Source organism: Nematostella vectensis, chromosome 1 (assembly GCF_932526225.1).
Source record: "Nematostella vectensis chromosome 1, jaNemVect1.1, whole genome shotgun sequence".
NCBI lineage: Eukaryota > Metazoa > Cnidaria > Anthozoa > Actiniaria > Edwardsiidae > Nematostella > Nematostella vectensis.
Genome location: NC_064034.1, coordinates 3,423,607 through 3,450,273, shown reverse-complemented (window position 1 = coordinate 3,450,273; position 26,667 = coordinate 3,423,607). Strand labels below are relative to the sequence as shown.

At 37.7% G+C, this 26,667-nt stretch overlaps 3 protein-coding genes across 5 annotated transcripts; 1 reads left to right on the top strand and 2 right to left on the bottom strand.

Moving 5' to 3' along the window:
• Positions 1–115: 115 nt before the first annotated feature.
• On the top strand, positions 116–2,879 carry LOC5504884 (nuclear respiratory factor 1). 2 transcript variants are annotated; one of them, XM_032373227.2, is made up of 2 exons: positions 116–485; positions 835–2,879. In XM_032373227.2, the coding sequence occupies exon 2, from the start codon at positions 896–898 to the stop codon at positions 2,327–2,329; it is 1,434 nt and encodes a 477-aa protein (XP_032229118.2). In that variant the 5' UTR covers positions 116–485; positions 835–895; the 3' UTR covers positions 2,330–2,879. The 2 variants fall into 2 exon arrangements, with proteins under 2 accessions (XP_032229118.2, XP_001625750.2); XM_001625700.3 differs by having other exon boundaries at positions 119–411.
• Positions 2,880–4,621: 1,742 nt separating this feature from the next.
• On the bottom strand, positions 4,622–19,352 carry LOC5504868 (S-adenosylhomocysteine hydrolase-like protein 1). Of its 2 annotated transcripts, none has more exons than XM_032373225.2 (18): positions 19,163–19,352; positions 18,484–18,547; positions 13,213–13,274; positions 11,412–11,499; positions 11,009–11,109; positions 10,329–10,431; positions 9,936–10,137; positions 9,674–9,743; positions 9,541–9,587; positions 9,226–9,289; positions 9,041–9,129; positions 8,523–8,593; positions 8,101–8,195; positions 7,885–7,983; positions 7,493–7,561; positions 7,091–7,169; positions 6,786–6,906; positions 4,622–6,324 (listed from the first exon to the last, which is right to left on the bottom strand). In XM_032373225.2, exons 1-18 carry the CDS (start codon positions 19,253–19,255, stop codon positions 6,318–6,320), a joined length of 1,524 nt encoding a protein of 507 aa, XP_032229116.2. In that variant the 5' UTR covers positions 19,256–19,352; the 3' UTR covers positions 4,622–6,317. The 2 variants fall into 2 exon arrangements, with proteins under 2 accessions (XP_032229116.2, XP_032229113.1); XM_032373222.2 differs by lacking the exons at positions 18,484–18,547; positions 19,163–19,352 and adding exons at positions 13,671–13,764; positions 13,840–13,990.
• A 1,315-nt stretch (positions 19,353–20,667) lies between these two features.
• Positions 20,668–26,346, bottom strand: LOC116612487. The gene is made up of 7 exons (XM_048724144.1): positions 26,221–26,346; positions 25,200–25,449; positions 25,037–25,124; positions 23,421–23,498; positions 21,917–22,011; positions 21,181–21,292; positions 20,668–20,912 (listed from the first exon to the last, which is right to left on the bottom strand). The coding sequence occupies exons 1-7, from the start codon at positions 26,297–26,299 to the stop codon at positions 20,844–20,846; spliced, it is 771 nt and encodes a 256-aa protein (XP_048580101.1). The 5' UTR covers positions 26,300–26,346; the 3' UTR covers positions 20,668–20,843.
• Between the last annotated feature and the right edge of the window lie 321 nt (positions 26,347–26,667).

Below are 26,667 nucleotides of genomic sequence, written 5' to 3'. Positions count from 1 at the left end.
CGTTGCGTAACCTGAGCTACTTGTGGCGGCACGCGAACAGTCCCCGACGCGCACCCGAAACCTGCCCGATTGATGATAATTACGCAAAGTAGACCGGTAGGGAAAATTAAGGGAACTTCGCTGGTGAGAATTAGCCCAACAAATCTTCTTCCCCTCGTGCTTGTCGAATATTCGTCGAATTCGAAAAGCATCTTGGGATTGCTGTCCCCTGTCCCGAAACCCGCGGGATTGCCCCTGTAGTATGTGACAGGCAGCCCCTTAGGGATGGCTTTGTTGTTCAGCACATGCGCCCGTTTGCCGTCGTTCTATTGAGCAGCCGCCATCGTCCTTCACCGCGCACGACGAGGGAGCAGCTTCTTTGCGCAGATTCAGTACCCTTCGCCTGTTATTCTATTCCGCTGTTGAAACCAGGTATTTGAGTAAGGTTAAAGAGTAGGTTTTGCTGTTTTCTGGTAATAATGAACCCGGAATCGGACAGCGAAGAAGTAAGTACTGCCACGACGCTTGTCTCAATTTAGAAGAGTAAAACACGGCAAAGAAGCGAAGATTTTGAGAGAATTTCGCCTTGTGTCGCGCTGTTCTCTTGTTTTGGTCGGCCCTGTTGTCATTAGGGGGCTAACGGGGTGGTGTGCTGTCTTTTAAGAGCATTATAGAAAAGATATTACACTTTTTAGGTTGATTTTAGTCGATTTTTCGCGTTACTTGAGTCCTTGAGTTGTAAATGCGTGGCGTGCAAATCTAATAAAGGATTCAAAAGAAGAATCTGTGTGGTAAGCTTAAGTTATTTTCGTTTAGTGATGAGTTGTTGAAAGTGTTTTGCTCGTTTTTCCCCAGCAAACTGGCTCAAGAAGTAGGCATCCACCATTCGGGCCTTTCGCCCAGCCTTTCCCATTCCATGACGTCCATGACACAAGCAATGTCTCACTCGATGAGCGTTTCGCAGAGTCTTTCGGATGACGAACCCTCATCCCCTGAATCCACCTTCGATGGCAGTGATCTATTGACTTCTACTGTCAACGATGAAGTTACAGCACAGCTCGCCGCTTCCGGGCCTGTAGGAGTTGCCGCCGCCGCTGCGATAGCCACTGGAAAAAAGAGAAAAAGACCTCATTCCTTTGAAACTAATCCTTCGATTCGCAAACGACAACAGACGCGTTTGTTGAGGAAGCTTCGAGCCACCATTGATGAGTATACTACGCGCGTAGGGCAACAGGCTATAGTACTCTGCGTGTGCCCTGGAAAACCAAATCCTCTCTTTAAAGTTTTTGGAGCCGTACCGCTTGAGAATGTTATACGGAATATGAAACAACTGATCTTGCCTGATTTGGAAAATGCATTAGCAGAACATGCTCCTCCACAAGCAACAGAGAATCCAGACATCCCTACCCTCCCTCCCTTAGTGATTGATGGCATACCAACTCCAGTTGATAAAATGACCCAAGCCCAGCTGAGAGCATTTATCCCTATGATGCTACGATATTCTACTGGGCGTGGAAAGCCTGGATGGGGTAAGGAGTCAACTCGACCAAACTGGTGGCCTGTTGACCTACCTTGGCAGAATGTTCGCAGTGACTGCCGGTCAGAGGAGCAAAAGGCAAAAGTGTCATGGACTAATGCCTTACGGCAGATAGTTAAGAATTGCTACAAGTATCATGGCAGAGAAGATTTATTGCCACTTTTTGCAGAAAATGATGCAGTCCAGCAACACCAGTATGCACACCACCCCCAACAGATGGTCCACACCATCTCAAATGCTGACGGTACTGTGTCACTGATACAGGTGGATGCATCAGGAGCTGTGAGTACTATTGCAGATGTTTCGCATTCCCAGACAGAAGCCACACAAGCCGTTGCCACACTAGCAGAAGTTGCTGCAGCAACCCAAGCTGAGGTCTGTCTACCACATGGCCATCAGAACATGGAGCACGACCAGTTGTCACACTCAGAAGCGGCCGCGCAAGCTGCTGTTGCCACACTTGCAGAAGCAACTCTTGCAGATGGAGGCCAGATAGTCTTGCCTGAACATGCTGCTGCCGCATTACAGGGTGTCCAGGGTGACCTTTCCACCTCTCAGATGGTGACAATACCAGTTCAAGCTGCTGCATCGTTAATGCAAATACAGGGCCACACTATGCTGACCAACTCACAGGCACAGTTCATCACCTCCGTTCCACAAGTTGCCATGGCGCCACACACCATCGTTACTGTGACTTCAGGTGGTCATACTCATCATCATCACATTGTTGACACCAACTGTGATGGGGTGCCTGTGGCGACACAAGCAGTTGAAGTAGTAACCCTTGATAACACTCAGGAATCTATGACATAGTCCACTTCACAGCGTAAATGATGGACTTTGTTATTAGGTAGGCACAAAGTGCAAGTGAGTGCATGTTACTCTTTTATCAGTATTCTAACAATTATTGTCAATGAAATCATCTTGACATGGCTCCTGTCAAAAAAGTCATCATGGATATTTATTACAAGAAGCTACGACAACTGTTCTTCCTCTTCTGGATGTTTTATTTTGACTTCCTAATTGATTTTCATTCCCTATGTAAAGGCCACATAGTGGCTATTCAAACATATTTATTTTGATCAATTTAAGTTTATATATTGTAACTTTGACTAAATTAAAATAATCCAATACTATTAATTGTAAAAAAAAAACCTGGCTCTGAACCCCAAAGTGATGAACTCTGAAATAGCCAAGTATTTTATTTGACCCTTTTTCAGCTGGAAGTGCATTGGATTTCAATATAATCTTGTAATAAAATTGTGTTAGTCAGTATAACAGGGTTCACAGAGGTCTAAATTCAGTGTTCTTTAAAGTAATAAAATAATTTAAAAAAAACCCTATAAAATCTTGGTATTCGAAAGTCTTTGGTAGTCTCATCCTTAATTAGTTAGTAGCTATGGAGTTGAATCCAAGTGTTTAAAAAAGTAAATATGATGAGATACATTTGGGGTAAGGGGGGAGGGTCCATGTGCTAAAAATAAGTATATAAGGCAAGAGCATCATTAGGGTTTGAGAGAGGGGGCAAGTGTTTTAATAAGTAAATAAGGCAATAGCATCATTAGGGTTTGAGAGAGGGGGCAAGTGTTATAAGTATATAAGGCAACAGCATCATTAGGGTTTGAGAGAGGGGGGGGGAAAGTGTTTTAATAAGTAAATAAGACAAGAGCATCATTAGGGTTTGAGAGAGGGGGGCAAGTGTTATAATAAGTAACCAAGTTAAAGCTGCATTGTCACCAGTTTACTTCCGGTCGATTACCTAACAATATCCGATTATTTTTAATGGAAAACGCGAAAAATATTTCAAAATATTGAAAGCAAAGTGTCTATTGGAAGTTTCTTTGAGGATGTGAGTGATAATTTAGAGCGGATGGCCTGTTTAATATTTCGGATTCTAATAGATTCTTTTGTCTTTTAACAGTTGAGGTTTCCGTCGGACCTCCAGAAGTAAACTGGTGACAATGCGGCTTTAAGAGCTACATTTGGAGGTAGCAGGGTACAAGTGTTTAAATAAGAAATGAGTAACATTTGGGGAAGGGTCCAAGTGTTTTTAAAGGCAAGAATTACATTTGAAGAAAAGTACAACAGGGCCTCCTGTACCGTGGGGAGAATCTCAAAAACTGACTATGCTTCCTTGTGTACCTTCACGGGATTGTATTCATTGATAGAGACCAGCAAGCAATAAAATATTCTTGAAATGAATAGAATAAAATGAAACTAGTGTTCAATTAAAGTGTTTTTTAAAAACCCTTGAAATACTATTTAGTTTATTAATACTAAAACACTTTAATGTCTTTGTTCTCTTTTGTTCTTGACTTACTAGAGTGGTTTTCATTAACAATGTGAGAGTAAAAGTTTTATAGTCAGGAAAACACATAAAGAAACAATTTAGATTGCAATAAAGCGTAATACTCTTAGATATAGATCACAGGTTATAAAAAATCACTCTATTACACTTCAACAATTACATTTTGTTGCACTGCATTTTGAAACCACTCTAAAATAACTTAAAGTATTCCTGCAAAAAGCATGTTCATGGATGAACTAATTTTATTGCTACTTTTAAATAACCATGTAAAAATGAAACAAAATTCTTATTCTACTGTGCCTCTTAAACTTGAGAAGGTCTTGTGTTTTTTTTAGAACCTGGGCTAATGAGAAGGGGGGGGGGCATAGAAACCATACCCTTATTGTGTTATCAGTGCAAATGCCAACCTGGCACAAGATAGGTTTATGTGGACAAAATGTAGATAAATTGTAAGAATCCATTAAAAAATATCATGCTGATATACACATTTCTCATGGTGTAAAGAATTTTTTTATGCTAAGGTTAAAAGCTTGAAAATTTCAAGTAAAATTGCTTTAACTTTTTGATTGGTACGTAGTTTAGGTAATCTAAAATAAAACCATTTCTTGGGTAAATTTAATTTTTCTGAGGAGAACCTCTATACCCCCTCTCACTCATACAGCACTTAGTGCTTCGGCCGAGATATGTTTTAGAGTGATAGAACGTTTTGACCACACGTTCTTAGTCTTTTTTGTGGTTTATATAAGGTGTGATCATTTGGTTAGGAGAAAGGGTGGTTACGAATAAACAACATAAAGTCCAACAATTGTTGTCTTTTATTAGCTGTAAGGTGCAACCCACACCATAAATTCATTCTTTAACAATTAACTTCTGCATAATCACCTGACAGCCAAAGTCAGACATTCCTCTTACCAGCCACATTCTTGTCATCAATTACGACCTCCGAGAGCTACTGTATGCAACATTCATGGGAATTGCAGTATTTAGTATTGGTTACCTATACCTAGTTTATTACCTAACAACTAGAAAGTTTATGGTGTGAAATTGGTGATAATTGGTTTCTTGGTTAGTTCAGTTGGCTCAAGTGGTGTCAAATGAATTATCTTTTCCTGTATGGTAAATTCCTGGCATTAATTCAGTGGTGGATCAAGGGATCCATATTGGGGCTGGTGCTCCCCACAGCCCCAACCCATTCAGAAATTTTAGAAGGAATGCACGAGAGCAAAATTCTCCTTGTGCCATAACCTGTATTTTCTAAGAACCAGCCAAGGCCAATAGCCTAATTTTGGAGCAACCCAACTCTGCTTGCATATGCTTCTTGTTCAATGTTCTCCCCTTCTAGCACCTGTTCCAACCAACAAAAACTGATAGAGGGCAATCCGCAGTACCATAGCTAACACCATAAACCGTCTAGTCAAAATACCTACAAATGCATCTCAAGAAAATACAACGAGAGAAATGCAAATAAAAAGCATTACATTATTTCTTGAGCTAACAGCAAAAAAAAAAAAAAATACTTATGCAATAAAGCTGGCAGCCGGCACCATTAAAAAACTACATTATTAAAAGAATATGAGCCTAATCAAACCATGCTCTCCAAAGATAGCAATGTTTCCTTTTTTAACGTCTCTTTTTTTTCTTTTTTTGTTTTTGTTTCTCTGAATATATCCTTTTAACTAAAACTTGTGTAGTGTAACCAGAATTCAGAATTAGTTTTATTTACATTTCTCATCTAAGAAACTACTTGATCTAGTGGATTTTTCCCAAATACAGCTCTAAGTACTACGGTTATTTATAACATCTCATAACTTCAATATAGCAATGTTAATACACCCATGGTAAAGGTATCTAGTGCCATAGAATGTCCTTCATCGGATTTGGAAGTTTTTACATGACATGAAGGGGGTTAGTGGTTTTTTTTTACATCTTATTTGTGTGTATTACTCCTTAGAATAGCACTGGCAATGCAACTGTACTGCATTATAACATAGGTAAGTTTACTATGGGGGCTGTTTCTGATAACTCTACTGATGTGTCCAAGTTTAATTTTACATCATATTAAACTTGAATTCAAATATAAAACATAGATAAAACAAGTCAGTTTTCATGTCACACTAGCTTTGTGATGTTTTTTTTTTAGAAAAAGACAATCTGTGAAAAAATCTACATCTTGAAAAAAGTAAAGAATCAGCAGCATATTGGTTATATTATGGGGCCTTAAAAACGTATGAATCAGATAGGAAATAGTAATATTACAGAGAAGAACTCCAGATTAATAAATAACACTTTTAAAATCACTAAGCCAAGTAAGGTGATGCCTTCGACCACCAGTGAGCAGAGTCAGAAATTCAGTCTGCAAGGTATTGCCAAGAATCATTGGCATAGGGTAGGGGCCACACACGGCAGCCTGGGATACCATATCTTCTTGATGATAAATAGAGGTCGAAGACAGGAATTTAAATTAACAGGCTTTCTGTTTTCTTGTCCTAGCCATCAGTATCTGAAAAAAAAAAAAAAACAAGTTGCGGTAGGTGAGGGTCCATGTCAAGGTGTAAATAAGGACATGTCTGAAATGTGTGATCAAATAAATACACTCTGGTGTTTTCTGAGAAATATAGTAAGATCCAGGTGTTTTAGAACTGTGTAGCTTGTAAAACAGAAGGGTGGATGATAACATGATACACCTATTTCAAATGAGGTTGCACTGCAGTCATCACCTGCAGTGGTTCATGGGTAACATATAAATGGCTGAATCCTTGTATCTGAAAGCTATGTCAATGTTCATAAGAATGTAAACAAGAATTCTACATTTTTTTAAACCTGTATTTGTATTTTATTTCTGTTTATTTGCTTATTTACTTGATACCTCTGAAACACTGTGGGTTATGATTCTCCAAGTGCAACCTTATTTAAAATAGAATACTCCAAAAACTGGAAATCAACTCCCCTTCATGGCATTACCTGTAGTAATTGGGCTTGTAAGGTCCATTCTTATTCACTCCAAGATATTTAGCTTGATCATCACTCAGATCAGTTAAATGTGCATCAAATGTTGGCAAATGCAACATTGCAACATACTCATCTGTAAGCAAGAAATACAATACATCAGACACATGATCAGAAAAAAAAAAACAATGACCCTTTTTCTCCTGTTGGTCTATCAGGATGTGAGACTTCAACAACAATGTGGGAGCACTGAAGCAGTTAGACCAAAACACTTCATTAAATTGGGAGATATTACAAGCATAATTGGCAGAGAGTCTTACCCATTTTTTTAGGTAGCAGGTAGACATCATGCTTATAGCGCCCGGGTGGGGCTTTGTATAATTCTATTAGTGCTATGGCCTGAAAGTTAAAAAAGAGTTGATAAGTGCCAAGTATACTAAGTTTTAATATATAGTTAAACCACTTTCAGGCTGTTCCATCTTACTACACTGGTCTAACTGACTGGTTCCCTTCATAAGATGTATGCATTCTCCAACAAAAGTCCTTTCGATGGTAGCAGCAATACAGTTTGCTGATTGAAATTAATACCAAAAATATTGTAGGAATGTATTTTATTTGTACAAAGTTTGGCATCATTTTAAAGGGTGGCTTTCAAAACAGCTACAACCGACAAAAAGATCCTCAATAGTATACATTGTGAGTGAGATTGATCAAAGAGTTACCTGGGTGGTTGCTGTTATGGAGACGACAAATGATGGTACACTAGAGCAGCTCAAGTTCACAAGACGCCCCTGATGAACAGCAACACAAACAGCATGATAGGTTTTCAATACATAGAATCATAGAACAAAAATCATAAACTTATACTGATTGTCTAATTACATGAGGAAGTAAAAAAGAGAAATACTAATTGCACAAAGTCATTTGACTTGGCTGCTAAATGCAATAGTAATACTAATTCAGCATTTTTGTTTTTGCCAAGAGGACAGCAAGGATTACTGGGATTCATCTATAGTGCATATACAATAAATCTTTTTTTTTTCAAAACTGCAATTTGGCTGGAATAAAAAATACTTATGAGAGATTGAAATGATCAACACAAATTTCAATGTACCTCAGCCAGAAGGACAATCCTTTTCTTGTCAGGCCAGATGATGTGGTCAACTTGTGATCTGACCTTTTCCCAGGCTAGGTCAGATGTTCTCAAGCTTGCCTGTGGGAAAACAAAGAGAAAAAAAAGCATGTAACAAGTTTTTTTTTGTCAAATCAGCAAGGTACATAAATAAACAAGCATGTTACTAGTGCACTCTGAAGTCAATCCAATACTAACCACATCAATTTCTGTATTGGAGTGACCCATGTTGCAGACAATACAACCATTCTTCAACCTGTCCAAGTGTTCCCTTGTCACCACATTTTTATTTCCTGTCAAAAAGTAATGACACTTCAAATTAGCACAAATACAATATTTAGTTCCCTTATTTCATACAGACAACTGCAGTACAAATTAGAATGGCATTTGATTCACCATACACTGGTTTTCAAGGGCAGCCTGACTAAAATGAGATTGCATTACATTTTATTTGTTTCTGATTGGTAGAGGCAGACAATCAATGACTATGTATGGTAGGCAGGCTATACGAATAATAACTCATCAGGGGATAAGGTTCACATTAAAAGTCAACAAAGAAAGGGACTGGAAATTCAAATAAGCAGCATTTATTTTGTTGGAAAACCTCCCTTGCCACCCACCTGTGCACGTGATGAGGATGTCGATGTGTTTACACACTTCCTCAATCTTCACCACTCGGAAACCATCCATGCTAGGAACAACACAGAACAGAATTTATCAAATATAACAGAACGTAGTACACTTTCCTCAAATCTTCACCAGGCTATACACAACACAGAACGGAATTTATCAAATAAAACAGAAAAGAATGTATCACATAGATAGTTCTCTAATACACAATAGAATAGAATGTACTACCCTCCCCAATATTCACCATGTTAGGCAACACACAAAACAGAATTGAACAAAACAATTGAACAAAATGTATTAAAGAAAGGTTTATCAATATATAAAATATTTCACAAAAATCATGAGTTTACATCAAGTGTTCAATTTCATCAGCTGATTTGGGGAAGCTATTGAAATATAAAGCATAAAATATTGCTTTTAGATGGCAAAATTCGTTTAAATAATTTGTCTTTCATTATTCAATAAAAATATAACAAAGCAATGACAAGGACTCATTGGATCGGCTTACCATGCCTGGAGGCCACAGATAGGGTCAATTTCTGTAATATAAACAATGGCTCCTAATCCCTTAAGGGCGGCACAACAACCTTTGCCCACCTATAAACACCAAAACAGAACAGTAATCCAATTAGGCTTTCATGGGAATAGGGATATCTACTGAAATGCTTAAACATTTTTTTAAAAGGTTCTCACCTCTCCATAGCCACAAACAAGCACCTGCTTGCCACCAAACATCACATCTGTTGTTCTCTTCAAACTAGTGGTATAAAATGTTAAAATGTTAGATCACACTATTGATAGTAAACAAGATGTAACCCATGCTCTCAAAGCGGCACTCTCGCCAGTTACCTCTGCACAATTATAACCACAATATATAATTGTGAATTATAATATATATAAGTCACAAAAAAAATGTAATGAATGACAGAGGCTTTGTTCCTTAAAATCCTACCTCCCTAATTGAACAACAATGTATTTTTAGTTTTTCAAACATTAAATTTTTGTTACCTATCTAAGATGGACTCTCTGCAACAATACAAGTTATCAAACTTTGTCTGCAAGGAAAAGAAATAACAATTAGAAAAACTGCTAAACAATAAAGATCTAACAGGGAAAAAAACAGGGTAAGAATACCACTTACCTTTGTTACTGAATCATTGACATTCATTGCAGGAACTGTGAGCTTCCCTTGCTTTGATAGCTGGTACAGTCTGAAAAACAATACCTGTCACATGAGGTCTAAAATTTTGCAATAAACAAATCCACAAAATACAGGAGACAATGTTCTATGCTGAGGTTCAAAGCTCTAAAAAAATGTCTGTCTAATTCTAATTATCTGAGCCCGATATGTGTCAATCAAGTAGTCCTTTTTTTATTCGGGTAGATAAACTCTAGACAATTACCTATGAACTCCGGTGACACTTTCTTCCACAATGCCTTTAAGTGTGTTAAATGTTCCATTAAATTTTTTATACATCAGATGAGTGGCATCGCCTCCGTCATCTAGAACCATGTTTGGTTGCCAGCCATTAGATGTAATGCATTTCTCTATACACCACCAGAAATCCTCTTCAGATTCTCCCTTCCATGCAAAAATGGATAGTCCTACAACATAAAACACAAGGGAAATTACCGTTATGATCCAAGTAAGTGCTCTTCTTTAGATAAGCGCCTCCTCTCGAATAAGGGCCCTCCCCCAACCTTGCTTATCGTTTTTACTCTTTCTGGAGATTAACATACTCCTGTATAGGGTGTCTACGTTCAAGCTGATAGTGTAAACTGAGGAAATGACTCACCAGACTCAGCCATGGCTGCAGCAACCTCATTTTGTGTGGAATAGATATTGCAGGCACACCAGCGAATTTGAGCTCCTAGGGCCATCAGGGTTTCTATCAGAACCTAAACAAGATTCAATAAGGTTAGGACAACACCCTTTTACTTCGTTTTGATGTGTAAACTGTAAACTGCAAACTGTACTAAATAAAAAAATATTCATTTACACAGCTAAAGTAAGAAGAAAAAACATCTAAGGTAGAATAAATAATCAAAAATTTTTTTATTCTTTCGTGTTGGTGTGTTGAGAAATTTTCCTTTTTTTTCAGTTGATACTTGCTTTTTGAAAGCTGTGAAAAACAATATTTTTTTTAAAAATGACCATAAAGACCCTGCGTCCAAATTGTGCTGTCAAAAACTCTTATTAATTTATGAAGCATGACAACAAGTGGATTAAAGAAAGAAAAAAAGAATGGACCCATTTTCAAGGTAAAGAGGAGACTTTATAGTTATTCAGGCACATTTAAATGTTATTGATTTCATTTTTTAGAAACCCCCAATTTGGGCTTGGGCAAAAATAAAAATAAAGAAAAAACAACTAAATCCCAAAAGCAAAATAAAATAAAATCCCAAACAAAATTCATGCTAAGATGATTAGAAATAAAGATAGCAAAATTAAAATGACACAGTTGCTGGCACTTACGGCTGCCTGGGCGGTGACATGGGTGCAGGCGACGATTTTGGCACCTTCTAACGGCTTGTCAGTACAATTCCTTTTACGTAGGAGCATAAGACCAGGCATTTCTGAAAAAAAAGATAGAAATTACAAAAGATTCATGCTAAAAATATAAATGCTGTGATCAAACAAAAACAAATGAAAAGATAAGTAAAAAATACAGAGGAGTAACTGGGAAAATGTAACTCATAATCTTCAATTTATTTCTTTGATAATTTTTAAAAATTAGATTATAGCTTATTGTTTTGTCATACTTATAACATAACATAGAAGTTCACCATAGAGTTCTAAAGATAACAATGGCTTTTTGTATAGATAACATGCCTGGTTATTACTTTCGGAATTCTATGGTATGTTCAGTAATGCTTGCCTTGCTCTGCTATTTCAATTTCTCTGCGACCAAAGTCAGCAAGTTTAATGTTCTTAACACAAAAATCGCTGGTTCCTTTGCTGTTTTTCTGTTTAATCACACAAAATGGAGATCAATTAATTAGAAACACAAACAACTAATAAGCTACCCACATATTGTTCCCAGTGGTGATGGTCTGGCCTGATCAATCAAATGTTTGGTAATCAAACTCAATTGATCTTTAATTTTGAGATTGCTGCTTGAATGGTTTGGGAACTGAACAAAATCAAACAAATACAAAATATTTCAATAATCAAACTTTCTCTAATTGAACAAAATGATACTGCTCATATTCTTATCAATGCTGTTTTACTGTTTAAGTTCTACCCTCAGACTTTGAAAATTAAAGCTAGGAAATTCTGCCTTTGCTAATATTTTAGTTTTCTGTGCTAGTGTTTATTGTTACATTTGTTACAAAATGTTTTTGAGTTTGATTTAGTTCAGAAATGAATGCACATTTTAAGTGAGTTTGGTTGCCAAATAAATCCCAGATTAATTGATTGAAGTTTGATCAGCTATATGTTCAGATTTGTCTGATTGATTAGGCTGGGTAATTTAAAGACCAAATTAATACCAAAAAATTTATGCCTCAAGCAATTTTAGAGTAAGCACATCAAAAGAGTTGGATACAATGTTTTTTATGTTAATTTTGCCACTATCCTTTTAGTTAGAGCTATTTTTTTTTGCAAAATGTGCCATATCATAACTACAAGTTAGTAAGTTTCAGCACAGGACACAAATTCAAGTGACACGAAATACAGCACCAATAGGGTACATTATAAAAATCTTGAATATCTTGTTTGCATTGCTATAAATATTATAAGCATTTCTTTTATGCGTAAGGTGGTACAACAATTAAAATTCAATCAAACATTTTCAAATAAAAATTCTGGTATAATTTTGGGACAGGATAAGGTTTTCTAAGGCTAACATGCTAAGTGAAAACATCCATACAAATGCAACCAAAATCATTATGCAAATTCTATTGGTGCCTAAATGTCATTCAGTCATGACTAAGCAAAACTGATCTTTTAAGAAATTCCTTTTTTCACAGAAAGATATATACTCAAAGCAAGAATAATACATAATTACAACACATTTAACAATAAGAAAAATTAACAAGTACAAAGCAAGTAATTATTTTAACTTCAGATAAACTTTTGTTTGTATTAAAGTGGCTAACAAATAAACGGATGCACTAATATCTTGCATGATAACCAGCTCTGCCTATTAAATATTTAAATATTTTAGTGGAGCAAAATGTCTGGCGTAGAACATTCCAATACCAAAAATAACAAAGACAAAATAATTACATTATAATTAAGTGACACTAATTAAGCGATTCTAAGTAAATGCGACACATAAGAATGCTACACACGACTATTCCTTCGAGAAGGTATGAAATGACCATCACAATCTCAATAAAAAATTTTAATCCCCATAATTACCTATGCAGTAGCTAGGTAAACTTAGCGCCAGATTGCGCAGGCATAAACTATAGAGAAAATACGTCCCAAAAGGAAATCAGCAACAATGTTATAAATTGTTTAAACTACTATGCATAAAATGTTGGATAAAATGCCGAAGTAAAAAGGAAGATAAGTGATTTGAATCAAGTGCAACAAGGAACATGTTTTGGAGTAAATTGAGGGGAGGATCTCACAACACCAGCAATAAAATGCACTCTACAAGAATTATTTAGTGGCAAAGGAAGGGATGTAATATTCCAAAAATTGGTGGGTTCCAAGTGAGAACAACTTACCTGTGGTCTGTCCCTAGGAGAAACATCATCTTCGTCGGAGGAATAGCTGTCCGTGTAGCTAGCTGCAAAGAGGCAACCATAAAAATATAAGTATCAGATCGGATCGCTTTATACAGTTTACAACAAAGGTATAAAATTCCCACTGGAAGTACGACTATTTCATCTCCGCAAGTATTCAAGCGATAGATAATGTGATATAAAGTTAAGTAGGACTGAATAATAGAATCTTCTTAGTGCAAGGGGCCTGTGACCTTCAAGAAATAGGACTGCTCCTAAACCGCGGATTCTTTTAAAAGGTCTACCACATCCTAATCTCATCCAGCAGAGAAGGATAAAAAATTGAATGACAAAGTTGTACGATAGGATTTTAAGTTTATAGGTTTATAAGTATTTAACAATGCAGATAGGCTTTCAAAAAACTTGTATGAAAATTCAGTTAAATGGCTGGCGAAGTTCACCTGAACTGGCATAACTATCGGTGGAAGATACAGAGATTGAACGCCGGCGAAGACGAGGGGGTCGCCTCGACATGCTTTCCGAAAAACTGAGTCCCTGTGATGAAACATCGGTAAATCAATTACAAAAACACAAAGCAGGCGAAACGGGAAAAAATCGAAATTATTCCACCTCCAAGGCTCGTAAACTTGGCGGCTTTTGAGCAGCTGCCGGTGATTTCTGGATGTGATGCGTATGCCCATGATCGTGCTCGTTCGCCGCCATGTTGGAGAGAAGTGTTAGCTGAAGCTGGCACGGAACGCCTCACAACGAGGCTAAGGCTAGGCTGACCGCGAGAAACTGGGCACTAAAAAATCTCACTTTAGTCTTAGTCTTCTGAAAACTATTATTTATATCTTTAACTTTTATAAAACAATGAGGATCGGAAAACAAGGAGAACAAAAAGCGGCGATCGTAAAAACTCTATTTGATTTGATATTGGCTTCGAAATCAAAAATAATGCTATAAATGGCAGTGCTTCTTTGTAGTGTCCATGAAAAAATAATTTAAAAAAGCCAAGTTTCTTATGCACAGGTCAAGGTTAGCCCCTCCCCCCCAAAAAAAACCCAGGACATGGTGGGGGAATAGTGAGGGAAACGGTCGCTTTTAACAAGTCAGTGTGAGGGGGTGGGGATAAATCAGTTATTTGATGCCCACCTGCAAGTGTGGGGCAAAAGGAGGGGTAGCGATGAGTACCTCGAAAGTCTCGCAAAAATTTCGCAAATCCTCGGAATCTCGGCGTTTTTTTTTTTTTTTTACAAAGTCTCGTTTTTTTTTTCAAAATTTTAGGGTCTCGGAGCCTCGTTTTTTTCTAACACGGTCTTGGAGTCTCTGATTTTATAACGTGGTCTCGGAGTCTCTGATTTTATAACGTGGTCTCGGAGTCTCTGATTTTATAACGTGGTCTCGGAGTCTCTGATTTTATAACGTGGTCTCGGAGTCTCTGTTTTGTTAACGTGGTCTCGGAGTCTCTGATTTTATAACGTGGTCTCGGAGTCTCTGATTTTCTAACGTGGTCTTGGAGTCTCTGATTTTCTAACGTTGTCTCGGAGTCTCTGATTTTATAACGTGGTCTCGGAGTCTCTGATTTTCTAACGTGGTCTCGGAGTCTCTGATTTTGTTAACGCTATTTGTTTTATGTAGTTACAATGCTTCGGGTTTCCCCTTGTAGCAAGATTGTATTGTGACTCTACCTATTCTATTTAAAAATGATGTTTTTATGACATACCTCGAGCAAGTTATCCGAAAACAAGCTCGGAAAACCTTGGGCTCGGATTCCGAAATCTGACAAAGAGTCTCGGGCTCGGATTCCGAAATTTTGTCTAAAGTCTCGGGCTTGGATTCTGTAACGCGGGTCTCGGCGCCTTGGCAAGTTCCGGATCTACCCATTGCTACCAAATTTCGGTATGCTCGCAGTTTTCGGCTAATGCTCGCATGAGCAATTTTTCCGCCGTGCTCGCATCGTCTTTTTCGATGTGTTCGCTGCTCGATTTATTCAACAACTAAAATAGCTCGGTCTCGGATAAAAAACGGGGTGCTCGCAAGTGCTCGCCAAAGACCATTCGGGGGCCTTAATTTTGTCTGTTTTGTGGTGTGAAAATGGCAATGCATTTAGTGATCTTTCCCCCAGGGGTAGGGTATTTATCCTCTTTTGCCATCCACAACTGCCCCAATAGGTGGGCCTTTTCTGATATTTGCTTTTGCTTGAGGCAAACGCCCCACTATTTTCCACCTTGTCCCGGGTTTGGGGTAGGGGAGGGGGGGGTAGGGATTTACTTTGACTAAGGCATTATATCAGGAATCCTACCTTTTTCGTATTTATCAGGATTCCTTTACTTTTTTTTGTCAGTAAAGTGGATATTTCTGTACATATGCGATCGAAGATACAGCCGCAATGCACTTTTTGCACATTTGCACATTTGGAGACATATATCTGGCTAAATGCAAAATCTGATAATGAGTTCTGGTTGTCTATAGAATAGTACCAGAGAATAGCCACAAGGAGCCGTGGGCGCAAGAAGGCGGCAGCATTTAGTAAAAACACATGATTATGTAACGGTAGAAATAGTGAAATGCAGACATCTCGCGTCTCGCTTACAGGACCTAACGGGCAAAAATTTAATGTTCCCAATATCTTGGATAACTAATAAAAAACATTTCGTGCACATGTTGTTAAAGAAAGCAACACAGTCAAGGACTTTAAGGAAGAGAAGAAAAGGTTTCCGGCTATCTTTACGTCCGCGCGATTGAAAGGTTTACCGAGACGGATTCATCTTTTCCAGTGAAAGATAGGAAGTAGAACTTGCTCTGGTGAATTCAAATAGCCTGATATGGATATGACCAGCAGTTGATCCTAAGGGAGTAGTAATTATGTATCACGGGGGGGGGGTCCTCGATTCGGGAGATACTCTTCAAGTACGACACGTTCTTCCAGGACATACAGCATAAACAGCGAGTAATATTGAATATTATCGAAAGACCACAAAAATCTCTTTATATTACGGTATATGCACAATTTCGACAGATTATTCCATAATGAAGGTAGGCAATGACATAGACAGCGGTAGAGAAAAAGGTGGACAAAGTAATTTTTCAAAAAAATATCTTTGGTGCTTTATATCTGTAACCGAAATATGGGTCGGCCTTTGTTTGAAGAGTGCCCTTTAGTCACGGTTATTTCTATAAAAGAGGCCTTGTGTTCCTTATAGGCGCGAAGATGACAGGTATTTCTATGAGAATTGAAATTTTGTGTTTACAGCTTAACTCACCCTAACGTCTTTGGTGACGCATTTGTATATAAGTTGTCTGATCAAAGTGGAATCCACTTTACGATAACCCTCGGAAACCTAGGGGTATTTCCCTCTAACTTTACGGAATACTATTCAGTGACTGAACTCTCACATATTAGTAATTGCATGTTTACAGTGAAGCACAGAATGTGAAATCGGACCGGTTCCGCAGACGTCTCTGCGCCGTGCAAAAATTCTCGGAAAAATGTCGGAAATCGGAGACAACATATCTTAGAAAAGATACCAGGCTCTCGCTTACCGCTCTAAAGCAACTTCGGGGGGTCTTAGTGGTTAAACGCACAAAAGCTATATATGTTGAAGCTACGCACACCTCACAGGCTACGCTCATTTAATTAAATACCATGGAACCATGGCATTAATAGTGCAAATTATTTCACTTGCCTTCCGAGCTTTAAAAATCCCTCATATTTTCTACGCTGGCAGCTACAAAATATCATTACTGTGTCAATTGTTCACTCTACTGATAATCGTGACAATTACATCTGTCATCTTTAATAGAAATATGGAAGCCCTTCCAAAAAACTCTCATATAGAAATCACTTGGAAGCTACATAAAGCGAGTAGGGATATTAATAACAATTGTTTACGTTAATGAGGGAAATAATCGGTACTGTTCTTAGGTCTAGTGCAGTGACATGTCAACAGGATCTGTGTTCCAAAGTTTCGCAAAACTGCTTTTGGCAGGAGCAATTGACCAAATTCACAATCAGGGAGTCATTTACTAAAATATGCATTTTTGGTATGGAAACGCTATTTTAAAATAAAAACAGAAATTGCTGTAAATCTCACGGGTTCAAAGTATAAACCAGTTTCGTATTAAGACTTACAAAATGGTGTCCGCAAGAGAGATATAATACTCATGTCCTACTAGTAGCAAACCACAGGCATCCCACAGGATTCTCCGACATGGAACGAATATCCTTCTCAGACAAAGACTTAAAATATTGACCTCAGAATATAGAGGGTGGTGCAAAAACGATCTAGTCGCTTTAGTCGGTATTGTTGTTGATTGCCAAAGTCAAAGATCACTAGCGTTATAGCGTTACCACAGTCAAAATGATTTACTTGCGTGACAAAGTTGGGACTCGACAATAACTGTACCGAAGAAAATTCCGGATTGGAAGCAGTTTTTTAGTGAGGTCAGATAGAAAGTCGTGAAATTCAAGGAATGAGCGAAGTTACAGAAGGAGGAGGAATAAGCTGCTTTACTAATATTTAAACTCTCTTCAAAACTATTATCATTAAAATCATCAGACTCATAGGACCACTTACTTTTGCATAAAATCGACAATACCGTGACAGAGGGCACGCGAACATATTGTCGGTATATCGAGAAAGCACACGTGTGAACTTTATGTAAACCTGTCACGCAGTGACTTAGAAGTTCTTGCGTTACACCGGAAGTGAGGTTTCCCATGTCGTGATTACGATATTGTGAAATCATAATCTAAAATATCCGAGGACTTCTTTATTTTGTTTTTGAGAAAATCGAAGCTTTTCTACTGTAAGGCAGGAGCGTAACGCTGTGTTGTTTACTAACAAGTTATCCATGTTATCTTTTTACCGCCTTACCCAAGGTTAGGTTATTCGAAAGTGGTCACACAACAATAGGCAAAAAATTTCCATATGGCGTTTTACCCTTGAGTTGGCACACAAAACACTCGGTCTTACGTAGTTTGATAATTTGATCAAGCTAAATACACCTTTATAAAAACCGAGGTGCTTTTCTTAACATTGTAATTACTAAAAGCATAATACAAAGCGAGTACAGTTGTTAAACTCTTGGCCTATCTGACGGTGTATGTCATAGGGGAGACAGAAATCTTTTGTTCTTCACTGGCTCGCTATGGTATATATGGTAGACCTTTTCAGGGGTGATAAAAAACTTTTTAAACTTGACTTAAATCCTCGGCTGAAATGCTAGTAAATCATCTTAACAAATCGGGGTAAAACCCGCTCAGTTTACCTGTACTGTCACATGAACTCCAAGAGACGGACCCTACAGAAGTCTGTGGCCGTAGCCATTTATGCTGAGGGAAGAAAAATATCGTTATATTAGACTGTAAACATAACAACAAAGAGCTACATAAACCGCTTCATGTGTTACTCTTAAAAGTTTTCAATTTCCTATTTGCACTAAATCGAAAGTACTATTATGAAAATGTTTATAACAATTCATTGGCGTTAGTGGCAACTTGGACTACTCGTGTCCCAAAATTTAACTCGTGCTTCCGGCAAAAAATATGCCTGTCACAAATCTCAAAAACCCTAATCAGGATTATTAGCCTCCACATGAATAGTAACATCGATATTTCTGTTGAGAATCTGTTATCCATATTCCCCTAAAACATTGGTTTACACCATCTTCGAAGCATCATTAATGGTGTTAAGAAATCCTCACTGCAGGGAAAGTTCTTTGGTAGCCACGAACAGTTTCTGTTGAATTTTTGTGAACTCAAGTAATGTATTACAGGGATAATAGCTTGTAGCTCCTCGTAAAATTTATCACAAGTAAGTGATGTATTTCTGCTTGTTAAGTGAGTTTCATTTTGAGGCAACACTCTCGCGCGTGCCACCGGCTTGATGCCGTGTGCATTTATGGCGCAAAGTGACGCTACTTTCATTCAAACGTTCGATTTACTTACTCTTTTCCTTTCTTCCGTGGAAACATCGGGCTTGAAGTTTTGCGCCGCCTGCGATTGTATAGCTACGGAATTTTTCCTATTCCACATCGACATATTCCTTCTATCAGCGCGATGCGGCAGCGCTACCGGCGCGTTCTATTATACATGAATGTTGTAAGCTTTCTATTTGGTATTCTTCCGAGGAAAATTCACATGGCCTTGGGACCCTGGGGGAACTGGATCGAGTAGGTTGACGTCATCATTGCCTAGCAACAAATCGGGTTCTGTTCGCCGCAGGAAGCTGGTACACGGCACGTAAGCAAACACTGCTCGGTCAGCAATTAAAATTTGACGGTGTTTTGGAATAGAAAAACATTGAAGTCTCTTTGGGGTTCATCATCGGTCGCTTGTCGCGAGGGTCACTAAGTCGCACGCTCCAACTACCGCTCCTCCCTGATAATTTGATAATTATGCGATGTGTCTCTTCAAGACGCACTTATTTAAAATAATTTACATTTTTCTTCAATATAATAATAATTCATTTATTTGTAAAGCGCTAAAACTATGAATACATATTGTAAAGCGCTAAATAAAAAGAATCACAGGAAACAAAAAGTTACATAAAAATATTTAAAGAAATAAGGTCGAAGAGGTTTCTCCAAAATTTATTGGATGGAGAGAATATTCTAAGCGCCCGAGGTGCTCTGCATGACAAGTCCTGATGTCTGAAAGGTCTAAAGGTCCATGCGAACTGTCCATGTATGTGTGTAGAATGGCAAATAGTGTCACGCTATTTTTGACATGAAACTCTCTGATTCGCGACTGCATGCTGTTTGAGGAGTGAATTCTACTGACATACTAACGGCTTGGTTTTTGGATTACACAGTGCACCCCCTCCTTTAGTTAATCAGTTGAATGGTTCTTGCAGAAAAGCTCTATATAGCAATAACTGTTTGTAAACGATAAATCATCTCGACGCAACTTTATTTTGAAATTTGAATAAACGACGCTCAACAGGTCTTGAGATAAAAAAAATTGCGATTAAATTCAAACGAAAAAATTGTCTCGTAAGCCACAAGGTGAGGGTGGCGGTTTATGTAAACCCACACACAGGACAATTTAGCGCAATGAGAAATAAAAACAATTTGCAAATAGTATTCGATACTAACGAAAAAATTGATAGGGAATCCACTTGAGTGTCTGTGGAATCCACTCTAGTGTCTGCCACTCAAGTGTCGAGACGAAACGCGCTGAAACATGCGACAGTTGTAAGAGTAACCCATTATAAGATATTTGAGTCTTCTAGAAAACTTTGGTAATGTTAACATGGATGACGACGTAAAAACTGTAAACAAAATTCTGTTATATAACAAGTATAAAGAGAAACAAAAGATACACTCTTCTTTTATAAGAACGTCTAATTTTCAGTCGCGTCTGGGCCGTTCACATAGTATCGACAGGGCCGATAATACAGGGAGAAAATTCGCCGATACACATGCTAACTGTCAAATTACATACCAAATATGTATCAAACGATAAGTTAATTTATTCTTTTGACCTCTTATAACATAGTTTTTACAAATAGGACCGACAATTTTCCTAAACCATACCCTTAAAACACAGATAGCTTTTTCAGTAAATGAGAAAATCCTTTCACTCTGATATGGAAACACCTAAATTTTATAACTGACTCTTTTTGCCGTTACTGTTTCAGGCCAAGGGCACGGTTCATCTCAAGGCCCCTTGTCTTTTCAAAGTAATTCTGTCTTTCCTGAAACAAAGACATAAAGAATGCAATAAGCACAAAAATTAGGATAATGTTTGCTTGGGATTTAATGTTGGATGTCGACTCCCTGTTTTTGCTAACAGAAATTGATATAAAATAACTTTCTATACCATTGTAATAACCGTTTTCTTAAGCTAATTATTTTCTGGTAAATCAATGGTAAGAAGATTATTTTTTTAAATATATTGGGACCACCTCTGAGTAGCATTATTCAGTTAAAGGGAATTGATCAAATTTCTAGTTTTGTACCTACCACTTCTTGGTTGGCCCTATAATATTTTCTCTTATAGTCAGACCATTGTTGTAGCAATTTTCTTTCAATTTCAACCTCTTCTTTTTGCTCATCTGTCAAAGGTGCAGCTAGCCTATCAAAACGATAGATAATATGCCTTTGAAACTAGCTTTGAGATTGATAAAACAAGCTTCTGGTATTGGCCATTAGATATTTAACGAAGGGTTTCAGAATTTAATAAAATGCAAGGCAAAAAAAGACAAATTAGGACCATCACATGATTGTTGGAGAGCACTAATCAATAAACAATATTCCTCAATTCTTCATAAAAATATCATGTTCTAAAAACTTACCATTGTCCCTTATATCTAACATTTCAAAATGTTCAAATTGTTACAATTAGTTACAGCCAAATGCCTCCACCAAAAATGTGATAAAATAATGTGGTAGCTGATATAACACAGTTAAATCTCCTATTTTTTTGGGATTTTGATCACAAAGGTTCACAGCTTTCATTGGGTCATTTTATATGGGTAAAATGCACCATTAAAAATTCAAGTTGGGTTTATTTGATTATCAACTGAGAAAATATATTCATAGAATCTTTGCACCATGTAAATTTTCCCCAACTTCAATAACAAACACAACTGTAACAAAGTGTTGTTGGTAGCTGGTATAGCACTTGGTAATAGAAGAAGTGGTAGGATTATAGATTTGTAAAGAGCCATTAGCCACTGATGAAGATGCAGATACTCACATGACCACTAGTGGTTTTGCCTTGTAGAGGCGACTCAGCGCATTTACAGTCCATAACAGGGGGTCTTTACTTCGCAGCTTTCTTGCTTCTGATACCTAAAAGTGTAATCTACATATTTACTTGAATTTGTCTTGATTGACACTAGAAAATTAAAAATAAGTCTTCCATTACCATTACGCCCTGAGACACTTGTAAAATATAGGCCCAACTCCAAAACATCAGAAATGCAAACTAAACATTACCAGACCCAGATACTCATAGATTCCTCCAAGGCATAGACGACCTTCAAAAGCGCATCCAAGCAATGTAATAGAATTGACTCTTTTGTCAAAATATCAACCTTGATTTCTGAACAATTCATAAACAAATGCTTAAACTTAGAAACATTTCTTACCAAAAAAGACACAAAATTCCAAACTACAAATAGAGACAAGCAAACACAGATCAAGTCACAAATAGATACCTTTATTGCGCTCCGTCAGGTCCCATTTTACAGCAATCAGTCACAATAATCAATGCTAGAACCTCCATTAGAAGCGAGTCACCATGTTTAGCCTATTTTGCATGCCTGCACTGCATCATGGGAGTCTTGGAAACACCTTGACAGACAGACTGGCAATCTCCTCCCCCAGAATTATAACAGTTTTTTTATAAGTCTCTTTGCCCCTAAGCCAAACAAAACATTTCCAGGTCCAAGGAACCCAGAATAAGCCTGAAAACAAGGTTGGGTAGCAAAGATGGCCCACATTGGAGAGTATGAGGCCATTCACTAGAAAATTCCTTTCTCACTTGGTGAAGCCCAGACAAGGAATTATCCCATTGAATCAACCTCAGCGTGCAAACATCCATAAGCACAGCATTAATTATGCCCAAATAGACTTTATGATGTCCTAAGGCACTCTCCAGATGTGAAGAAGCTGTAATTTTTAAGCAAATTACAAGCAAAACTGTTGTAAGCAACAGGCTGTAGCAGTGCCGTCACTAGCAAGAAAAGGAACCACAGTGCATTGTTGGAAACTTCAAGGCATACCGCCTTGGGTCAGCAGTAGCTTAGCTTAACTGGTAGTGCTGGACTTGAAATAGGGGGAGAGGTTTCTGTTTTCAATCTGTTTTTCTTACAATTTTGCTCAAAAGTACCTAGGATTGAAAGGGTTAACATCTTCATATATCTTTCACTCCAGTGGCAAATCCAGGGGGGGGGGGTCATGTTTGAGAGGTGGGCTTGATAGAGAGGGGCTTGTTGCAAATCTGGTTTTCCATATTTTGCCCCTACGTCTCAAGATACTATTGATTAGTGTATATTATGCTTTCCTCTATCTTGGCAAAAACCTTTAGTGTAAACCACTGATACTCTAGTAAATGTGTATTTATGCTCTAGCTGAAAGCTTTGGCTTAAGAAGAGAGGGAGATAAGAGGCTTAAGTTTGAAGAGGGGCACTCAAAAGAGCTATTAACAATATATTCACCATTATCATTATGTTAGGGGGATTGAGGATTTAACTCGCCTCTTCATCTGTTAATGTGTCTCTGTAATTCTTGACTTCATCAGCGCTAAGCTCCCACCAGGGTGTGATGGTAGCATCCTAAATAAAAAAAAATACATTTTCTTAACAATTATACTACAAGCAATCAAAAAAAGAAGAGGGCTGTTGCAATAAAATAATGATTTTAACCCAAGGTGCTTATCATATTTTTTCCAGTCTTTGGGGGATACTTATTGAGGAGGCGCGTATTTGGGAGGGGGTGCTTATTAAATTGCACAAAGATTGAAGGAGAAATAAGACAACTGAAAAAAAAATTTGTTGGATATAGAAGTTAAAGGGATAATAAGTAACCCGTGTCATAATGTGAGAAAATCAATTCAAGCTACATAAAATGGAGATTTAAACCATTTAGGTTAGGCGTTTCTTGAGATCTATTTTTTTAGAGGGAGGGGAGGGGCATGCTAAAGGGTCCAGCATACTTTGTGGACGCTCCCAAAGGACACTACCGCAGAACAGCCTCTGGAGAAGTTTATAACAATTTGGAGTTCCAAAACGCTTGGAGCAGCTCTTCTGTGATTGGGCTTTTTTTAGGAGTGAAAAAAGGCCAAGTCACAGCACAGCAGTGTTTACTTGTAAATCCTAATTGACAACGCTCGTGTCGCTGACAAATGCTTTGCCAGTTACTTTGTTTTGTACAATAAGAGAAACTATGAAGCCAAAACAATTTCTTGTGATACAGTCATGTTTAAGTGGGAAACAGCCATTCTTTTGCTCAGCTATTGACAATCTTCGGTAAAAGCCTGGTATTGCAAATCTTTTAAAATAAGCCCGCAAAATTGGCGACTAGAATATTCCCAAGAACCCTGTTGTTGTGGTCGTTTGCCCGCTGAAGTTTATCATGAACTGCAAGCGAAGCAGCTCCAAGTGCTTGGAGATTAGATCTATATTGGATGACTTCTTTATTGAGTTAAAGTAAACTTACGAGTGAAAATTCGCCTGATAGAGCGTCGGGATGCAGCATGAAAATAATGTAGACAAAGGCTAAGTTTTCCACATTTTGTCTATGACTGTGTTTCTTCCCAAAAAGTTCAAACTAATAAAAAATAAGCTACGATTTAGTGTGTACTGACCGAAAAGGAACATATTTCTGATGTTTCATTTTGGTATCTCGAAGAAAGAAACTGTATTAAATTCCGTCAGAAAAATTTTGATTTCATCGGCTGTCAGTTTTAAACTGCCTTAAGCTTCTGACGTGTCACGCCCCCAGAACTAGTCTTACTAGGAAACTTTTCCAGTGGCTCTTCTGCAGTAGTGACCTTTGGGAGCACCTGCAAAGTACGCTGGATCCTAGAGCATTGGGGAAGGGGCGCTTATTCCAAATTTTTTTGTATTTCTTTTCTAAAGAAGGAGGCTTATTCAAATCATCATAGTAATCTAAATCACAGTAAACTAAAAAATCACATTTCCTTGTTCTATCCCTTAGGATGCAAATTTGCCCAGGTGCTATCCCTTAGTATAAAAAAAATTATTTTCTCCACAAGCACATATAGCTTTTTAGGACTTTTTAAAGACCTTTTAAGGTGTCTATCACAAAATGTACAGACATCTATTTTTCACATAAGACAATATTATCATACCTTAGAGTAGAGTAACTCATGTGGATCATGTTTCTTTGGGTGGTAGATGACAAATGCTTTCCTGTTCTTTGTGAGAACCATTTCAGGCCTACAAATAAAAAAAAAGCATAAAAACATAACAACCATCTAACAACAACCCAAAGAGAAGCCTAACTATACATACTCATTATCTGTTGTTGTGTCTTTCGGTTTAGCATTTTTTGTTGATGTGTAGAAATCAAGCTTTTCTGGGTTGTTGGATAGAAGGTACTCAGCCTCTATTTGTTCTTTGGTCTTTGGCTTGTCAAGTTTAGTGAGGCTACGCCACCTCCTCTGAGCAGCTTTGGCCCAGGCCGGGACTCCAACAGTATGGGGGGTCTTCTTCAGATCACAAGATGACGTAGATATATTATTTGAAGAGGACAGAAACAAACCTGCAAAAAGTACATAATACATATTTTAAGATAAAGAGGCAAAAATCATGCAGTTGAAAAACTAAATTTGCATAAAGGTCAAGTAAACTTTCAAGGTGTTATTCTTCCCTGTTATAGCCTGGCATTTTGATTTTTGTAATTTCACTCCTATTTTTCTACACAGCAACAAAAATAAATGTGCACCCTAGAGGAAGACATGTGCTACAAGGGCTACAGAGCACTTTCAAAACGTGGGGGGTGGGGGGCTAAATGAACTCTCCCAAACTCAAAGAAAAGGTAAATAGCCAACAGTGGGGAAAAGCTTCAACCCCCAGTTGGGGGTCAAGTCAAGTAAACTTTCAAGGCGTTATTCTTCCCTGTTATAGCCTGGCATTTTGATTTTTGTAATTTCACTCCTATTTTTCTACACAGCAACAAAAATAAATGCGCAATTATGAGGATTCCATCATGCTTTTCTCTTATTCACACCGAATCACACTGTTTGGCTAATGAAGTTCAAGTCAATAAAATTGTTATGTTTTTCACATCTTCGGTGTCTCTTTCTACAATGCCAAGGTGATCATGGTAGTGTGAAAAAAGCCAAGTCGTCTAGGTGTATTTTCAATTTTAGGGGAAGTTTGATTGATGGAGAACTACAAAAAGAACGCACAGTTTCCAATCTGAAGTAAAATAACAAATTTGCAGGCAACGGAAAAGCAAAAGTAGAACAGGACGAGCAAAGTGGTAAGACATCAACATATTCTCTGCATGCTATATTTGCACGTACAATACCTCTAGTGATCAGTGATCTATCAGTGAGTTGTAAAATACAACTCCAGGAAGAAAGAACCCTTCTGCCAGGGGCCGCCATGTTGAAATAGGCGAGGTGGCTAAGTTCGACAAAAGAATATGTACTGAAGGGAAAGGGAGGGTGAGACAAAAAAGAACCATAACTTCTCTAAATCCTTAAATAAAACTCAAAACATGCATTCTACATTTTCAATTCTTTTTGACATATCAAATTAAGAAATTATTCCATGATTTGAGGTATAAACCTTTTAAATATTTACAACCAATTTCGAATAGAATCAAATAGCCCAAACTGTCGCGATCTCGTACCAGAACAATTAATACAATACACCAAAAACTGGAAATCGACTCTGCCAAATTTTCGTCTTTAATAAGACTTCTTCAGGGCAGACTCACAACCAATTTCTAATATATTACTCCATACCCACT

What these genes read in the sequence shown, in the direction of transcription:
- LOC5504884 (XM_032373227.2), top strand. Translation starts at nt 896, where the DNA reads ATGACGTCCATGACACAAGCAATGTCTCACTCGATGAGCGTTTCGCAG.
- LOC5504868 (XM_032373222.2), bottom strand. Translation starts at nt 13,932, where the DNA reads ATGGCGGCGAACGAGCACGATCATGGGCATACGCATCACATCCAGAAA. An exon ending in AGAGAGTCCATCTTAGATAG is followed by an intron (nt 9,290 to 9,540) that starts GTAACAAAAATT and finishes TTATACCACTAG; the next exon opens with TTTGAAGAGAACAACAGATG. An exon ending in GGATTGTCCTTCTGGCTGAG is followed by an intron (nt 7,562 to 7,884) that starts GTACATTGAAAT and finishes GCTGTTCATCAG; the next exon opens with GGGCGTCTTGTGAACTTGAG.
- LOC116612487 (XM_048724144.1), bottom strand. Translation starts at nt 26,299, where the DNA reads ATGGCGGCCCCTGGCAGAAGGGTTCTTTCTTCCTGGAGTTGTATTTTA. An exon ending in TAGATCACTGATCACTAGAG is followed by an intron (nt 25,450 to 26,220) that starts GTATTGTACGTG and finishes TACTTTTTGCAG; the next exon opens with GTTTGTTTCTGTCCTCTTCA. An exon ending in ACACATTAACAGATGAAGAG is followed by an intron (nt 22,012 to 23,420) that starts GCGAGTTAAATC and finishes TTACACTTTTAG; the next exon opens with GTATCAGAAGCAAGAAAGCT.